Raw genomic sequence first — 15,991 nt, forward strand, 5'->3', positions numbered from 1 at the left:
GTACCCCTGGGGATAAAAATATATGTTTATCAAAAATAAAAAATTAAAAAAAAAAAAAGAAAGACCCATGAGTGTTCAATGGGGATAATGCCTATTCAGAAGATACCAGAATTAGTATTTTCCTACATTGGTTTTATAAAAGCTACATTTGAGTAGGAACAAGACATAACGGTAAAATCCATTAATGAAACCTGTGTCCATGAGTATAAGTGGGTCAGTCTTTATTTCAAGACTTTCTTCTCTTCCTATCTCTCACAGACTCTGTGTATGTGTGTGTGCTGAGAATGAGGTGGAGGTGTGCAGACCTGTATGGATTCTGCGGTGGGCTTTCAGGTAGGAGCTCTTGGTGTAAACTTTGTTGCATCCTGCAAAATCACATTGGTGAATCCGTCTTCTCTTCAACTCAAGAGACTCCTCTCCCTGCATTAAAGTCATTGCTGATGGTCTGAGCAAAGAAAGAAAAATAGCACCAAAGAACGGTTTTACTATGGAAGCTAAATAAATGGCCTTACACACAGTGGGATCACCTCATACATAGATTTAATGTATGCAAATTTAATAGTTGATCTTCAAGAGAAGAAATAATTCAATTAGTTCAAGCAATTCCCTCAACTAGGCCATTCTTCTCAGTAGGGGCATATCCCAGGAGGTGGTAATGTTACCTTGGGTGGTTTCTGTTCCCAGTGTGAGCATTCCACTCTAACAGGAATCAATTTTGTGTTTACATAAATGTATTTTTTCATACTACATAGTTGTTAAAAGGCAATAGAACTACTTGATTAGTTCTAAGATTGGAAGCAAAGAATGCTGTAAACTTACAGAGAGAAACAGTATGCAAGTGTACTTAATGTGAAATTAATAGATTTTCAAGGGCAAAATTGGTGGTCTAGACAATTAGAATGTAACTCTGTCATAACATGCATGTTCGTGCACATGTGTGCATACAAACTCACACCTTCACTTGCAATGCAATTTACCTATCCATGTTTTTTGTTTTTAATTTTTTTATGTTATGTTAGTCACCATAGAGTACATAATTAATTTTTGATGCAATGTTCCAAGAATCATTGTTTCTGTATAACACCCAGTGCTCCATGCAACATATGCCCTCCTGAATACTCATCATTGGGCTAACACGTCACTCACCACCATCCCCTCTAAAATCCTCAGTTTGTTTCCCAGAGTCCATGGTCTCTCATGGTTCCTCTCTCCCTCTGATTCTCCCTCTTTATTTTTCCCTTCCTTCTCCTAATGGCTTATATTCCAGAAATAAGCGAAACCATATGAAAATTGTCCTTCTCTGCTTGACTTATTTCACTTAGCATAATCTCCTCCAGTTCCATTCATATTGATACAAATGATGGATATTCATCCTTTCTGATGGCTGAGGAATATTCCATTGTATATATGAACCACATCTTCTTTATCCATTCATCTGTTGAAGGGCACCTCAGCTCCTTCCACAGTTTGGCTATTGTGGACACTGCTGCTATGAACATTGGGGTGCATGTGCCCCTTCTTTTTACTACATCTGTATCTTTGGGGTAGATACCCAGTGGTGCAATTTCTGGGTCATAGGGTTTTTACTACATCTGTATCTTTGGGGTAGATACTGTCATAGGTTTTTACTACATCTGTATCTTTGGGGTAGATACCCAGTGGTGCAATTTCTGGGTCATAGGGTAGCTCTATTGGTAAACTTTTGAGGAACTTCCACACTGTTTTCCAAAGTGAATGTACCAACTTGCATTCCCACCAACAGTGTAAGAGGGTTTCCTTTCTTCACAACCTCTCCAACATTTCTCATTTCTTGCCTTGTTAATTTTTTCCCTTTCTAATGGTGTAGGGTGGTATTTCTCTTTGATTTGAATTTCCCTGAAAGTTAATGGTGTTCAAAATTTTTAATGTTTGTTAGCCACTTCTATGTATTCTTTGGAGAAGTGTCTGTTCATGACTTCTGACCATTTTTTGACTAGATTATTATTTTCTTTTGGTTTTTTTGGGGTGTTCAGTTTAAAATGTTCTTTATAGATCATGAATACCTTGCCTTTTATCTTGTAGTGTGATTTGAAAATATCTTCTTTCATTCTGTGGGTTGCCTCTTTGTTTTGTTGACTGTCTCCTTTGCTGTGCAGTTCTTTATCTTGATGAAGCCCAAAAGTTCATTTTTTGTTTCCCTTGACTTTAGAGACCTGCTTTTAAAAAAATATATTTATTTTTTAAATTTCTTTTCAGTGTTCCAGAATTCATTGTTTATGCACCACACTCAGTGCTCCATACAATCCGTGTCCTCCACAATACCCACCACAAGGCTCACCCAACATCTTTTGCCTCCCAAACCCTCAGTTAGTTCCTCCCCTTCCCCTCCCAAACCCTCAGTTCCTCAGAGTCCAGAGTCTCTCATGGTTTGTCTCTCCCTCCAATTTCTGCCAACTCCCTTCTACTCTCCATCTCCCCATGTCCTCTGTGTTATTCCTTATGCTCCACTAATAAGTGAAACCATATGATAATTGACTCTCTCTGCTTGACTTATTTCACTCAGTGTAATCTCTTCCAGTCCCGTCCACGTTGATACAAAAGTTGGGTATTCATCCTTTCTGATGGAAGCATAGTACTCCATAGTATATATGGACCACATCTTCTTTATCTATTTGTCTGTTGAAGGGTATCTATTTTTGTCCCCACAGTTTGGCGATTGTGGCCATTGCTGCTATGAACATTGGGGTACAGATGGCCCTTCTTTTCACTACATCTGTATCTTTGGGGTAAATACCTACTAGTGCAAATGCAGGATCATAAGGAAGCTCTATTTTTAATTTCTTAAGGAATCTCCACACTTAAGACCTGTCTTGAAGGAAGTTTCTGTGGCCAGTGTTGAAGAGGTTACTACCTATGTTCTCTTCTAGGGTTTTGATGGATTCCTGTCTCACATTGAGGTCTTTCATCCATTTTGAGTTTATCTTTGTATATCGTGTAAGAGAATGGTCCACTTTTTTTAAATTTTTTTTTAAATTTTAAATTTTTTATTTTTTATAAACATATATTTTTATCCCCAGGGGTACAGGTCTGTGAAGTGAGAATGGTCCACTTTAATTCTTCTCTATATTGCCATCAGATTTTCCCAGCAGCATTTATTGAAGAGACTCTTTTTTCCATTGGATATTTTCTCCTGCTTTGTCAAAGATTATTTGACATAGAGTTGAGAGTCCATATCTGGGCTCTCTCTTCTGTTCCATTGGTTTATGTGTCTGTTTTCGTACCAAGCTGTCTTGGTGATCACAGCTTTGCAATAGAGCTTGAAATCGTGCAATGTGATGCCCCCAGCTTTATTTTACTTTTTCAACACTCCCTTGGTGACTGGGGTCTTTTCTGGTTCTATACAAATATTAAGATTTTTTTTTATAGTATGTTGAAAAGTACCATTGGTATTTTGATCAGGATGGTGTTGAAAGTATAGATTGCTTTGGGCAGCATATACATTTTGACAATGTTGATTTTTCAGATCCATAAGCTTGGAATGTTTTTCCATTTTCTTGTGTCTCCTTCAGTTTCCTTCATGAGTTTTCTGTAGTTCCTAGAGTATAGAAGGTTTCCCTCTTTGGTTTAGGTTCATTCCAAGGTATCTTAAGGTTTTTGGTGCTATTTTAAATGGAGTTGATTCCCTAATTTCTCTTTCCAAAGTTACATTGTTAGTATATAGGAAAGCAATTGATTTCTGTGCATTGCTTTTGTATTCTGCCACATTACTGAATTGCTGTTTGATTTCCAGTAATTTGAGGGTGGAGTCTTTTGGGTTTTCCACATAAAGTATCATGTCATCTACAAAAAGGGAATTTGACTTCTTCTTTTTTTTATCAACTTGAGTACATTTATTTCTTTTTATGGTCTGATTGCTGTTGGTTGAAATTCTGGTACTATGTTGAAAAATAGTGGCAAGAGTGGGCATCCTTGTCATGTTCTTGATCTTAAGGGAAATTCTCTTAGCTTTTCCCCCATTGAGAATGATAATCACTGTAGGCTTTTCATTGATGGTTTTTATGAAATTGAGGGAAGTTCCCTCTATCCCTACACTCAAGAATTTTAATCAGGAAGGGATGCTGTATTATGTCAAATGCTTTTTTTGGCATCAATTAAGAGGACCATGTGGTTCTTTTATTTCCTCTTACTAACCTGTCCTATCACATTGATTGATTTGTGCATGTTGAACCATTATTGCATCCTGGGGATAAATATCAGCTTGTTATGGTGCATAATCATTTTACTGTACTGTTGGATCCTATTTAACTAGGATCTTGTTGAGAATTTTGGCATCCATACTCATCAGGGATATATTGGTCGGAAATTCTCCTTTTTGATGGGATATTTACCTGGTTTTTGGATCAAGGTAATGTTGGCCTCAAGGAAGTTTTCCTTCTGTTTCTGTTTTTTGAAACAGCTTCAGGAGAGTAGATATTATTTCTTCTTTGAATGTTTGGTAGAATTCCCTAGGGAACCCATCAGGCCTGGAATCTTGCTTTTTGGGAAGTTTTTGATCATTACTTCCATCTTGTTACTGGCTATTGGTCTATTCAGCTTGTCAATTTCTTCCTGATTCAGTCTTGATAGTTTATAGGTTTCCAGGAAGGCATCAATTTCTTCCAGGTTGATTAATTTATGGGCATATAATTGTTGATAATAATTTATGATTACTATTTCCATTTCTTTGGTGTTAGGTGTGATCTCTCCCCTTTTATTCATAATTTTATTAATTTGGGTCCTTTTTCTTGCCTTGTGGATAAGTCTTGCCAGTGGTTTATCAATCTTATTAATTCTTTCAAAGAAGTAGCTTCTAGTTTCATTGATCTGCTCTACTGTAGTTCTGGTTTTTATTCATTGATCTCTGCTCTAATCTTAATTATTTCTCTTCTCATGTGTGGCTCAGGCTTTATTTGCTCTTCTTTCTCCAGTTCTTTAAAGTGTAGAGTTAATTTGTGTATTTGAGATTTTTCTATTTTTTTGAGTGAGGTTTGGCTGGCTTTGTATTTCCCCTTCAGGACAGTCTTTGCTGTATCCCATAGGTTTGGGGCCCATGTGCTTTCATTTCTTATTGGTTTCCATCAATTTTTTAAGTTCTTCTTTGGTTTCCTGGTTGACCCAAACATTCCTGAGCAGGATGGTTTTTAGCTTCTCAGAGTTTGAATTTCTTTCAAACTTCTTCTTATGATTGAGTTCCAGTTTCAAAGCATTGTAGTCTGAGAATATGTAGGCAATTATTGCAGTATTTTGTTATCAGTTGAGACCTGATTTGTGACCCAAAATGTAGTCTATTATGGACAGAGTTCCATGTGTGTTTGAGAAGAATAAATATTCTGTTGTTTTAGGGTGGAATATTCTATATTTACCTATGAGGTCCATCTCACCCAGTGTGTCATTCAAAGTTCTTGTTTCTTTGTTAATTTTCTGCTCAAATGGTCTGTCCATTACTAAGAATGGAGTTTTGAGGTCTCCTACTATTAACATACTATTATCAGTATGTCTCTTCATTTTGGTTAACAGTTGGCTTATGTAGTTGGCTGCTGCCATGCTGGGAGCATAGATATTTACAATTTTTAGATCCTTTTTTTGTTTATACCCTTTAAGAATGATATAGTGTCCTTCTATATTTCTAACCACAGTCTTTAGCCTAAAATCTAATTTGTCTGACATGAGAATTGGTACCCCAGCTTTCTTTTGCCATCTGTTGGCATGAAATATGGTTCTCCATCCTTTCACTTTCAGTATGGATGTGTCTTTAGGTTCAAAATTAATCTCTTGTAGACAGCATATGGTTGGGTCATGTCTTTTAATGCAATCTACCACCTTGTGTTTTTTCGTGGGAGCATTTCAGCCATTCATTGAGAGTGATTAATGAAAAATATTATTTTATTGTTGTCATGTTACCTGTGATAAGTCTTTGTTTCTATAGAGAGTAAATTTCTGTTCTATGTCACTCTTGAGGTCTTTCTCCTTTTGTAGAACTCCCCTTAATATTTCTTGCAGGGCCAGCTTGGCAGTCACATATTCTCTCAGTGTCTCCCAGTCTTGGAAGCTCCTTGTCTCTCCCTCCACTCTGAATGGCAGTCTTGCTGGATAAAGTGTCCTTAGCTGTTGTTCTTCTCATTTAGTAAACTGAATATGTCTTGCCAGCCCTTTCTGGCTTGCCATGTCTCTGTGGATAGGTCTGACTTTATTCTGATGTTCTTCTCTCTGTATGTAAGAAATCTCCTCCCCCTTGCCACTTTCAGATTGTTTCCTTGGATCTATAATTTACAAATTGTACTATGATATGATGTGGCATTGCTCTGTTCTCACTGATCTTGAATGGGGTCCTCTTTTGCCTCTTGGACACAAATGCTTGTTTCCTTCCCCAGATTAGGGAAGTTCTCGGCTAGACTTGCTCAAATAAATCTTCTAGACCTCCCTCTCTCTCCAACCCCTCAGGGATCCCAATAATCCTGATACTGGAATGTTTCATTAAGTCACTAATCATTTTCATTTTGATTCCTTGGTTTTTAATTTGTTTTTCTTATGCCTACTTGGTTTCCTTCTTTTCTATCATCTTACTCTCTATCTCACTAACTCATTCTTATGCCTTGTTTACCCTAGCAGTCTGCGTATCCACTATAGACCCAATTTCATTAACAGCATTTTTAAGTTCAACCTGATCAGATCTCACATCTGCCCTTAGAGATTCTATATTGTCATTAATATTTTTCTCAAGCCTAGATATTGACTTCATAATTGTTACTCTGAAGTCTATTTCTGACATCTTGGTTATATCCATATCCATTTGTTCCATGGCAGAGGTCACAGTCTCTGGTTCTTCCTTTTTTGGGGGTTCCTCCTTTTAGTCCTTCTGTTGAAGGGTGGTTGGGAGAATGTACAGAGTCCAAATCATTGACCACAATCCAAGCAAGATGCACATGTTTTATAGGGCTCATAGGGTTGTTGGCTTCTTGTTCTTCCACCCTATCTTCTGGAGGAAGGGCCTGCTACACTGTTACTCAGACATTCCTATTTGAGCAGAATTGCCCTGCCCCCTGTGGAGCAGTATAAACTGGTTTTGGGGGGCTTTTGTTCTCTGGTGGTTTTCCTTGGTGGCTTTCTGCATCACTTCCAAGAGTCAGAGAAGAAGTGACCATATACAGGGGCACCTGGGTGGTTCAGTGGGTTAGGGACTCTGCCTTTGATTCAGGTTATGATCTCGGGGTCCTGGGATTGAGTACGGCATCAGGCTCTGCTCCACGGGGAGCCTGCTTCCTCCTCTCTCTTTCTTTGCCTTCCTCTCTGCCTACTTGTGATCTCTGTCTGTCGAATGAATAAATAAAATCTTAAAAAAAAAAAGTGACCATATACAAACCTGTGTCTCAGAACAGAGAGATTGCAGTCTGATCTTCACTGAGCTCTACAGGTTACACTCTTTCCATTTCTGTCTGTGCTGCTATATCCACAGGATTCTGGGTTGTGCACCCAAGAGCTGAACTCCACCCCTCACACTCAGGGCTGGGCATATCTCTGTCCTTTGTGCTTTTAAAACTGCAAGCTGTTTCCAGTTCACACGTGTGCTCCTATAGCTCCAGGTTTCAGTCTTTGGGGCTGTCCTAAAGTTCTTTCCCCTCTGCTAATGGTTTTTAAATCTGTGCCCAGTCTCCACTGTGGGACACATTTTTGTTCCTGTGTTATTTCACCTTCCTGGCACCAGTGCTTATGGCAGCTCCCTCCCCCTTCCATTTATCTTCTGATATCTGCCAGTGGAATCATGGCTCCCACTTCATACCTCAAGACTGACCACTGGAGATATTCTGTTTGTAAAGATCCAGATCTATCTTGTTATATCTCAGGCTGATTTTGTGGTTATTCAGAATGGTCTGGTAGATATACATCTCAATTCAGCAGACCGGTTGATATAGGGTCCCCTACTCCTCCACCATCTTTTCATTGATCTACCTATATTTTGTTATCCTTAAATGCTTACTATTGTGTCTGAGAATTTGTTTCACTTCTGCCACAGACACACACATGATTATAAAGACAGACCTGAAATAAAGACAAAAGCTACTCACTCTTGCTGTAGTCCCTGGATACCTTGTAAAGCCGAAAATCCACTCTCAATTGCACTCTCCTCACTGTCACTTGGGATATCCAGTGAAGACAAGGAGGTGGTGTCAATTTTAACTAAATGAAAAGAAAAAGAGCAGTGTGGGCTACAAATATATATGCCTCTGTGATCATTTTCAGGATTCCCAGTTTGCCCCACAATGAGAAGTAGCAACAAGATAGAGAAATAAAGAAAAGTCAAGGATGAAAGAAGTGTGTTTTTATGAAATGAAGAGAAGAACATTTAAAATTTTCAGCATAGCTAAAATTCCTTTGAGGGAAGGTAATAGGAGCATTCTGGTACCACTGGAATGAGCTTCTCTAGGATAGCTGAGTTAAGTAGGATAGGGCCTGAGTATGATTTAATTTTCTATCTCTAGCCTCCACAACAAGGGTGTCCTGACATGTCTGGCTCAATTTGTGTTTGTTGAGTTGAACTTTCTAAATAGTTTACTGACTGTCCAAAGATCAATGCCTAGGTTCACTTCAGAAATGAGGATATCTCTTTTGGTTTTTGTGCCCCCAAATGGAAATGGGTTAATTAGATGAAACACATACCTACTACCTAGTAGGTGCTTGATTCATATTGGCATCTTTCCCTTTCAGCTATTTTGGGAGAAGCCCACAAATATTTATTGTCAATCACTGTTGTTTCAGATCCCCACCAAAACTCAATCAAATGGTCACCTGTCTCCTATATCTAGTTAAAGCTTCAAAATTTCTATATAGGAGAAGCTTAAGCATGGCGATAAGGTTGTGGCGGGGGGAGTGGAACATTTTGCTATTGCAGTTATCTCCATACTCTGATTGTATGTACACTAAAATGTTTTAAGCATACATTTCTGTGTATGTGTGTCTCTGCATACATGTGTGCACATATGTTACAAATGTCCTAGTATACTAAAATTTTGTATACATTGTGAAAAATAAAAGTAACATGTAAAGGGTGAGAAAATAGAAGTAGAAACGTTGATACTTTCTTTTTGTGCTCCGACTGTTTTGTGTGCATTCCTCATTCACCCACATCCCAACCAAGGTGTAAGCATCCATTTTGGAGACTATTGGGCTAATGGTTTTAGTTTAAAATTACACTGAAATATTTGAAACTTATTTTGTTTATTCAGAGTGGCTCTGGATGACTGAGGGATATTATGGGGGCAATTCAAAGCCCTGTAAAATTATTGCTTAGTGTTATCACTACCTTGATATCAGCAAATTCTCAGGGAATTGTATTTTCTCATTTCCTTTTTGTTCGTCTTTCTCTTTCTATATGGGAACTGATACTGAAATTTTAATTAACCCCTCAGGGAAATCTCAAAGACAAGACTTTGTCATAAACACTTAGCATTATCACAATTAACCACTAGTAGATTATTTTTTAAAAGATTTTATTTATTTATTTGACAGAGAGAAAGAGATCACAAGTAGGCAGAGAAGGAGGCACAGGTGGAGGGGGGAAGCAGGTTCCCTGCTGAGCAGAAAGCCTGATGTGGGGCTCAATCCCAGGACCCTGGGATCATAACCTGAGCCAAAGGCAGAGGCTTAACCCACTGAGCCACCCAGGTGCCCTAGATTATCATTTTTATTCAGAGAAAATACTACAGAGTCTCAACAGTTCGATGCTTAGTATGTTGTTTTTCAGTCTCCTACATTTGGTGATGATGGAATGATTACAAGGCATTAAATTTCAATGAGAAAAGTGTTAGAAAGTGTTTTTTATACTGAGCTAAGATCTCATTTTTAGTCATTTCCATCCACATATCTCCCTTTGTCTTTTAAATTCATGCTAAATATTTATCAGCTCCTTTTTAGACATGTATTTGAAATCTCTCACCATCCTAACTCTCTCTTTTGATTATATTCCAATTTCCCAATGTCCTTCCTAAGGCACAACATACAAAACTGATTTTAATTCTACAGCTGTGGTGAAGCTAAAGATTTTGAACCACATCATACAATTGTCTTTGATCCTTTCCAATGACAAACTAAAGTAGACACATCTCCATGATGGGAACTGGGTGGCTGGGAGATAGTGGTGAAAGAGGGACTTAATTTATTCCTTTCTGAATTCTGAACTTATTTTTAAGATTAAATAAAAAGGAAGATTATAGCATATGAACTCTCTCCTGTACATATTTTAAAGTTTGTTTATCAAATTATTTGTTGCATGACAACTACTATCTACCATTGTGTTAACTTCTCTGAAGATGCACAAAAGGAAATAAGAGATTTTGTCCTTGAGAAATTTATAATTCATTTGGGAAGAATGTCCATATACATGTAACACAGGCAAATAAAAAAAGTAAAATGGAGTGTGATAGATGCCAAATGGAGGGGAGCACAGGGAAGATGGCAATATTTCAAAGAAAACTATTTTACCTGTAGGGAAAAGAAAAGATATGGTATTGGGAGAGGCAGGTGGTAAGCATGGCTACTTATGTAGGGACAGAAATGTTCTCAACTTTTCCACAAAAGCATTCCTAGTGGCATAGACAGATAAGCACATTTTCTTAGAATGTCCCAGGGTGTGTGCCTTAACAAGCTTAAAACTATTTTTGGCATTGCAGCTTTATCTTAAAAGGTTACTCAAATTGTACATTTTTCTCTAATAAAATCATATTTTTAAAATATAAAATGCTTTAAATTACTTATTATCAAATAACACACAGGTTCCAGGAAGATACATAGTATTTCACTCAAATATATATATGCCCCAATTTGAGAGGCCTGGACTAAACAAAAGAGCATCATTGCACATTCTTTTTTTTTTTTTTATTTTAATTTAATTTAATTTTTTTCAGTGTTCCAAGATTCATTGTTTATGCACCACACCCACTGCTCATTGCACATACTTAAGCACTGAAGAGACATGATAAAAAATAGTATTTATAAATATTCTTGAAGCTGTGTGCACAAATAATTAAAAGGGGTGAAAAGAGATAGGAAATAGGACATTTCCAAAAGAGAATAGATGGAGGAAGTCAAGGTCCAGAAAGAGGCACACTGAAGCTTACCTGATCCAGAATTTTTACCATCTCCTCCAATGAGTGGGACTGTAATGGCTGCAGGGTCCCCATCTGCAAGCAAAGTAGTATATACCATGGGCAGTGACTGTACCACAAGTGGGATAGTCTTCAGACCACTCAATTTATTTGGTAGCCTGACTGAAGGCATGGTGTGAATCACATGTAAGATCTGCTGGCCACCAGTGCTCTGAGAGGAGGACAGGATAGAGCCTGAAGTCAGAACTGTAGGGGTATTTGCTGACGTGACTGTGTTAGATGTTGAAGTGGACACTAAAAGTGTCTGGAGAGCAGGCTGTGGCTTGGTAGAGTGTACTGGAGCTTGCAGCAGGTTGGCAGGCTGGAGAGAAGCCTTGGGCTTGTGAAAAGAGAGGTCAACTGGTTCCATCTGGGGCAGGTTGAAATCATTATCCAGAAGTTCTTCTGGGGGCTCAATCTTGATGTCACTAATTAGTGATGAGTTCTCCATAGGATTGGCATCCAGGAATGGTGCAGACGTCATCTTCTCTCTGTTTGCTGACTGAGGAGGATCTCTGATATAAATAGAGCCAGTGACCTTAAATAAATGAATGAATGAAAGGTGCAAAATAGTCAGTACCCTGAAGAAGAGACATGTGAACCATGAAAACAAGAAATCTGTATTTTCTTCTCATGGACAGAATACATAGGGATTTGAGAGAAGTGAGGCTGGAGTATGAAGAAAAAAGAAGGGAAACTTTACTGAACACTGGTACTAACCAGGCACTGCATCAGGCAAATTATTTCATTTAATCTTTATAATAACCATATAACATTACTTAAAGTCAACATTTTTTTGCATATCAACTGTAAGTACTGTGCTAAGCCCAGTGAGGGCAAATGCAAGAGTTTACCCATGAAGTGCATACTAACATACTAACTATAATGATACAATAATATGAATAGCTTAATAGTCACACCATAATAAGTGATGCAGCAGAGATATAAAGCGGGGCATTTTAGAAGAAGAAAAAAGAAAAATAAATTCTGTCTAGATAAGAAGAGAGAAGGCTTCAAGGAGATAGAGCTATTATATATGGATCTTAGAGAATTGATAAGAATTCTTTAGGCAGAGAAGGGGTAAGATATATATTGCTGTCTATAGAGATATAGCAACAGACAATATGCTTAGGGAATAATGATACAGTATTGTCAGTTGTATTATATGCAAAACAAAAACATCCAACTTTAAATTTAAAAGTATGAATTAAATGACCATTTTATAGGTAACATACTTTTTAAAAACCCATAGTACCTCAACCTAGTTAAAAATTCCTAAAAATTCCACTAATGTAAAGGTTAATGATACTGTGAATTGTGTATGCTATTGTCAAACAACACCCTGGACCTTGAAGATAGTCTTGGAAATAATGGTACTATTTTATCCTGTTAACAAAACAAGGCTTCATTCTCTATCATAATTAGATTTGGGTTATAGGAGTTTTATTTTTTTAATTGTTTTTATTAACATATAATGTATTATTTGCCCCAGGGGTACAGGTCTGCGAATCATCAGGCTTACGCATTTCACAGCACTCACCATAGCACATACACTTCCCAATGTCCAAAACCCAACCACCCTCTCTCTACCCTTCTCCCCCTCATTAACCCTCAGTTTGTTTTGTGAGATTTAGAGTCTCTTATGGTTTGTATCCCTCCTGATCCCATCTTGTTTCATTTTTTCCTCCCCTATCCCCTCACAAACCACCCCCCTCCCTGCCTCTCAAATTCCTCATATCATAGAGACCACATGATAATTGTCTTTCTCTGATTGCCTTATTTTGTTCAGCATAATACCCACTAGTTCCATACATGTCATTGCAAATGTCAAGATTTCATTTTTAATGGCTGCATAGTATTCCTGTGTGTGTGTGTGTGTGTGTGTGTGTGTGTGTGTGTACCACATCTTCTTTATCCATTCATCTTGATGGACATATAGGTTCTTTCCATAGTTTGGCTATTGTGGACATTGCTGCTATAAACATTTGGGTGCACGTGCCCCTTCTGATCACTATATTTGTGTCTTTAGTGTAAATACCCAGTAGTGCAATTGCTGGGTCATAGGGTAGCTCTATTTTCAACTTTTTGAGGAGCCTCCATGCTGTTTTCCAGAGGGATTATAGGAGTTTTAAATTATGAAAGATGCCCAATAATGCATCCCTTAAACAAAATAAAACTATCCTTTATTTTTGCATATTAGGAATATGATGGAAAGTTGAGTTTGAGGAAAGGCTGTGCTATAAAATATAATTATTTCAAAGACCAGAGTGACATGTGCAGAGTTATTTTTGTGGGAATTAACTAGCTCCTCAATGAAGGAAAAATTGAAGAAAAAATAAGTGCATACAGAGACCAAAAAAGAAAGTAAGAGGGAAAATATTGGTGACACATTTATGAGACAATTGGAAAAAATTGAATATTGACAGGATATTGGATGATATTTAAGAATTATTATTAATGTTTATAGATTTAATATAGATTGTTGGAAGATGGCAGGAGTAGGAGGACCCTAGACTCTCCTTGCTCCATGGATACAACTAGATAACTACCAAATCATCCAAAGTAATCAAGAAATTGATCTGAAGACTAGCAGAACAAACTCCATGACTAAAAGTAGAGAAAAGGCCACATCAAAGAAGGTAGAAGACTGGACATGTGGTTTGAGAGAGAAATGGATTGCGGTGGCTGCAGTGAGGAGGGAGCCACAGTCATGGAGGAGGGTGAGAGACAGACTAACACACATGGAGTGCACAAATAACAATTGGCATGGAAAGTGAGAGGGGCTGAATTTTAAGACTCCTGACAACAGGTGGAACTTAAATCGCAGAGTTTTAAAGGTCAGCGATCTTGGGACGCCTTGGTGGCTCAGGTCATGATCCCACGTCCTGGGATCGAGTCCCACATCGGGCTCCTTGCTCCACAGGGAGCCTGCTTCTCCCTCTGACTCTGCCTTCCACTCTGTCTGCCTGTGCTCGCTCTCACTCGCTCTCTCTCTGACAAATAAATAAATAAAATCTTAAAAAAAAAAAAAAAGGTCAGCGATCTGGATAGCATTGTATTGCTCTTGGAGAGAAGGCAAGGAAACAACTTGTGGAAATAGAGCATGGAGACAGTGACCTGAGGAGCACCTGAGGCACAGAGTAGGGAGGTTACTTGCTCATTTCAGAGTGCATTCCACAGAGGCAGCATTCATGGAGAGACCCTCTGGGAGCAAAGGAACTGGCTAGAGCCATTTCCCACACCTTCTCAGCAAAAGTACAGGGCCACCTGAAAGAACAAGTCCAGGACCAATGCTCACTGCCTAACTTGTTACACCAAAGCCACATGCTCCAGAAATCATCCTCTCCCAGTCTTGCCCTGTCAAGGCCCACTTCTCTAGAAGACAGGCACAAATCCTTGCTTATACTGTGTCCCCCAACCCAGAAGATTTGCAAAGCCTTGGTTCTAGTCGTGGTGATGACAGCTCTCATTTCACAAGTAGACCAGAGTACACCTACTTAAAATATGTCACATTCATCCCAGGACCAAATACTTCTCACAACAGGGAAAGACAGCCTCTGGAACTATTGGCCTGAAGGATAAAGCAGCTCAGACAAAACAGCAGTGCACATGCAGAACACATGTGTTCTGCATGTGCACTCCCAGATGTGCCAAGCCCTGGGAAACAAAGGACACACAGCAGGGCACTACAAGTGACAGGCTGGAGGTAGTCAACATAAAAGCAGTAAAAATGAGTATTTCTGTAAAAAAAAAAAACGTCAAGGAACTCAGAAAAGAAAGGATGAAAAAAATCTAACAAAATTTACCTTAAACATGGAGAGGAGAAGAGTAAAGAGTGGGTTCAAATGTAAACAACCATCAACTTCACATAGATTGCTATATGCAGAAATGGTTATATACAAATTTAATGATACCCATACAACAAAAAGACTAAGTATGCAAAGAAGAGAGAGAAAGAAATCCAAATACACCACTACATAAATACAGAAAAGGATGAGTGAGAGAGAGAGAGACAGATAGAAGGATCAGAGAGAAAATCTTCAGAAATAACAACATAACAAATAATAAAATGACAATAAACCACATATCTATCACTGACTGGATTGAATGTAAATGGAGTAAATGCTCCAGTAGGAAAAAATAAATATGGTCATAGAATGGATATTAAAAAAAAAAAAGACCTATCTACATGCTGTCTACAAGGAGACTAATTTTAGAACTAAAGACATTGTCAGATTAAAAGTGTGAGAACTGAGGAATATCTGTCACATAGATGGATGTCAAAAGAAACTTGTAGTAGCAATATTTATATTGGAAAAGCTAGATGTTAAAACAGACACTGTAACAAGAGACAAAAAATGACACTGCACAATAATAAGGAGGACAATGAAACAAGAACATAAAACAATTGTAAATATTTATGCACCCAGTATAGGAGCACCCATATATATATAAAAATTAATAACAAACATAAAGGACCTAATTGATAATAATACAATACTGGCAGGGGCGTTTAACACCCCATTTACAACAATGGACACATCATCTAAAAAGAAAATCAACAACAAAATAATGGCTTTGAAATAACAAATTGGAACAGAAGGACTTAACAGATATATTCATAACATATATTCAAAAAATAGAATACACATCTTTTTGAAATGCACATGGAACATTATCCAGAATAGAAAATATAATAGACCGCAAAATAAACCTCAATAAATCCAAGAAGTTCAATGACATATTATGTGACTTTTCTGACCACAACGTTATGAATCTGTAAGACAAATACAAGAAAAAAATATGGAAAGAGCATAGATATATGGAGGTCAAGT

The 15,991-nt window shown here is 37.8% G+C and overlaps 1 protein-coding gene across 1 annotated transcript in view; it reads right to left on the minus strand.

Annotated features, from left to right (window-relative positions):
- The window catches only part of KLF8 (KLF transcription factor 8), a 151,624-nt gene that overhangs the window by 103,108 nt on the left and 32,525 nt on the right, over positions 1-15,991 (minus strand). Inside the window, exons 2-4 of the mRNA XM_059385245.1 lie at positions 11,130-11,694; positions 8,082-8,193; positions 306-445 (exon numbers count right to left, since the gene is read on the minus strand). Coding sequence (XP_059241228.1) covers positions 306-445; positions 8,082-8,193; positions 11,130-11,694 — 817 coding nt within the window. The remainder of the gene's footprint in view (positions 1-305; positions 446-8,081; positions 8,194-11,129; positions 11,695-15,991) is intronic.

The sequence above is a fragment of the Mustela nigripes genome, chromosome X (genome assembly GCF_022355385.1).
Source record: "Mustela nigripes isolate SB6536 chromosome X, MUSNIG.SB6536, whole genome shotgun sequence".
Taxonomy (NCBI): domain Eukaryota; kingdom Metazoa; phylum Chordata; class Mammalia; order Carnivora; family Mustelidae; genus Mustela; species Mustela nigripes.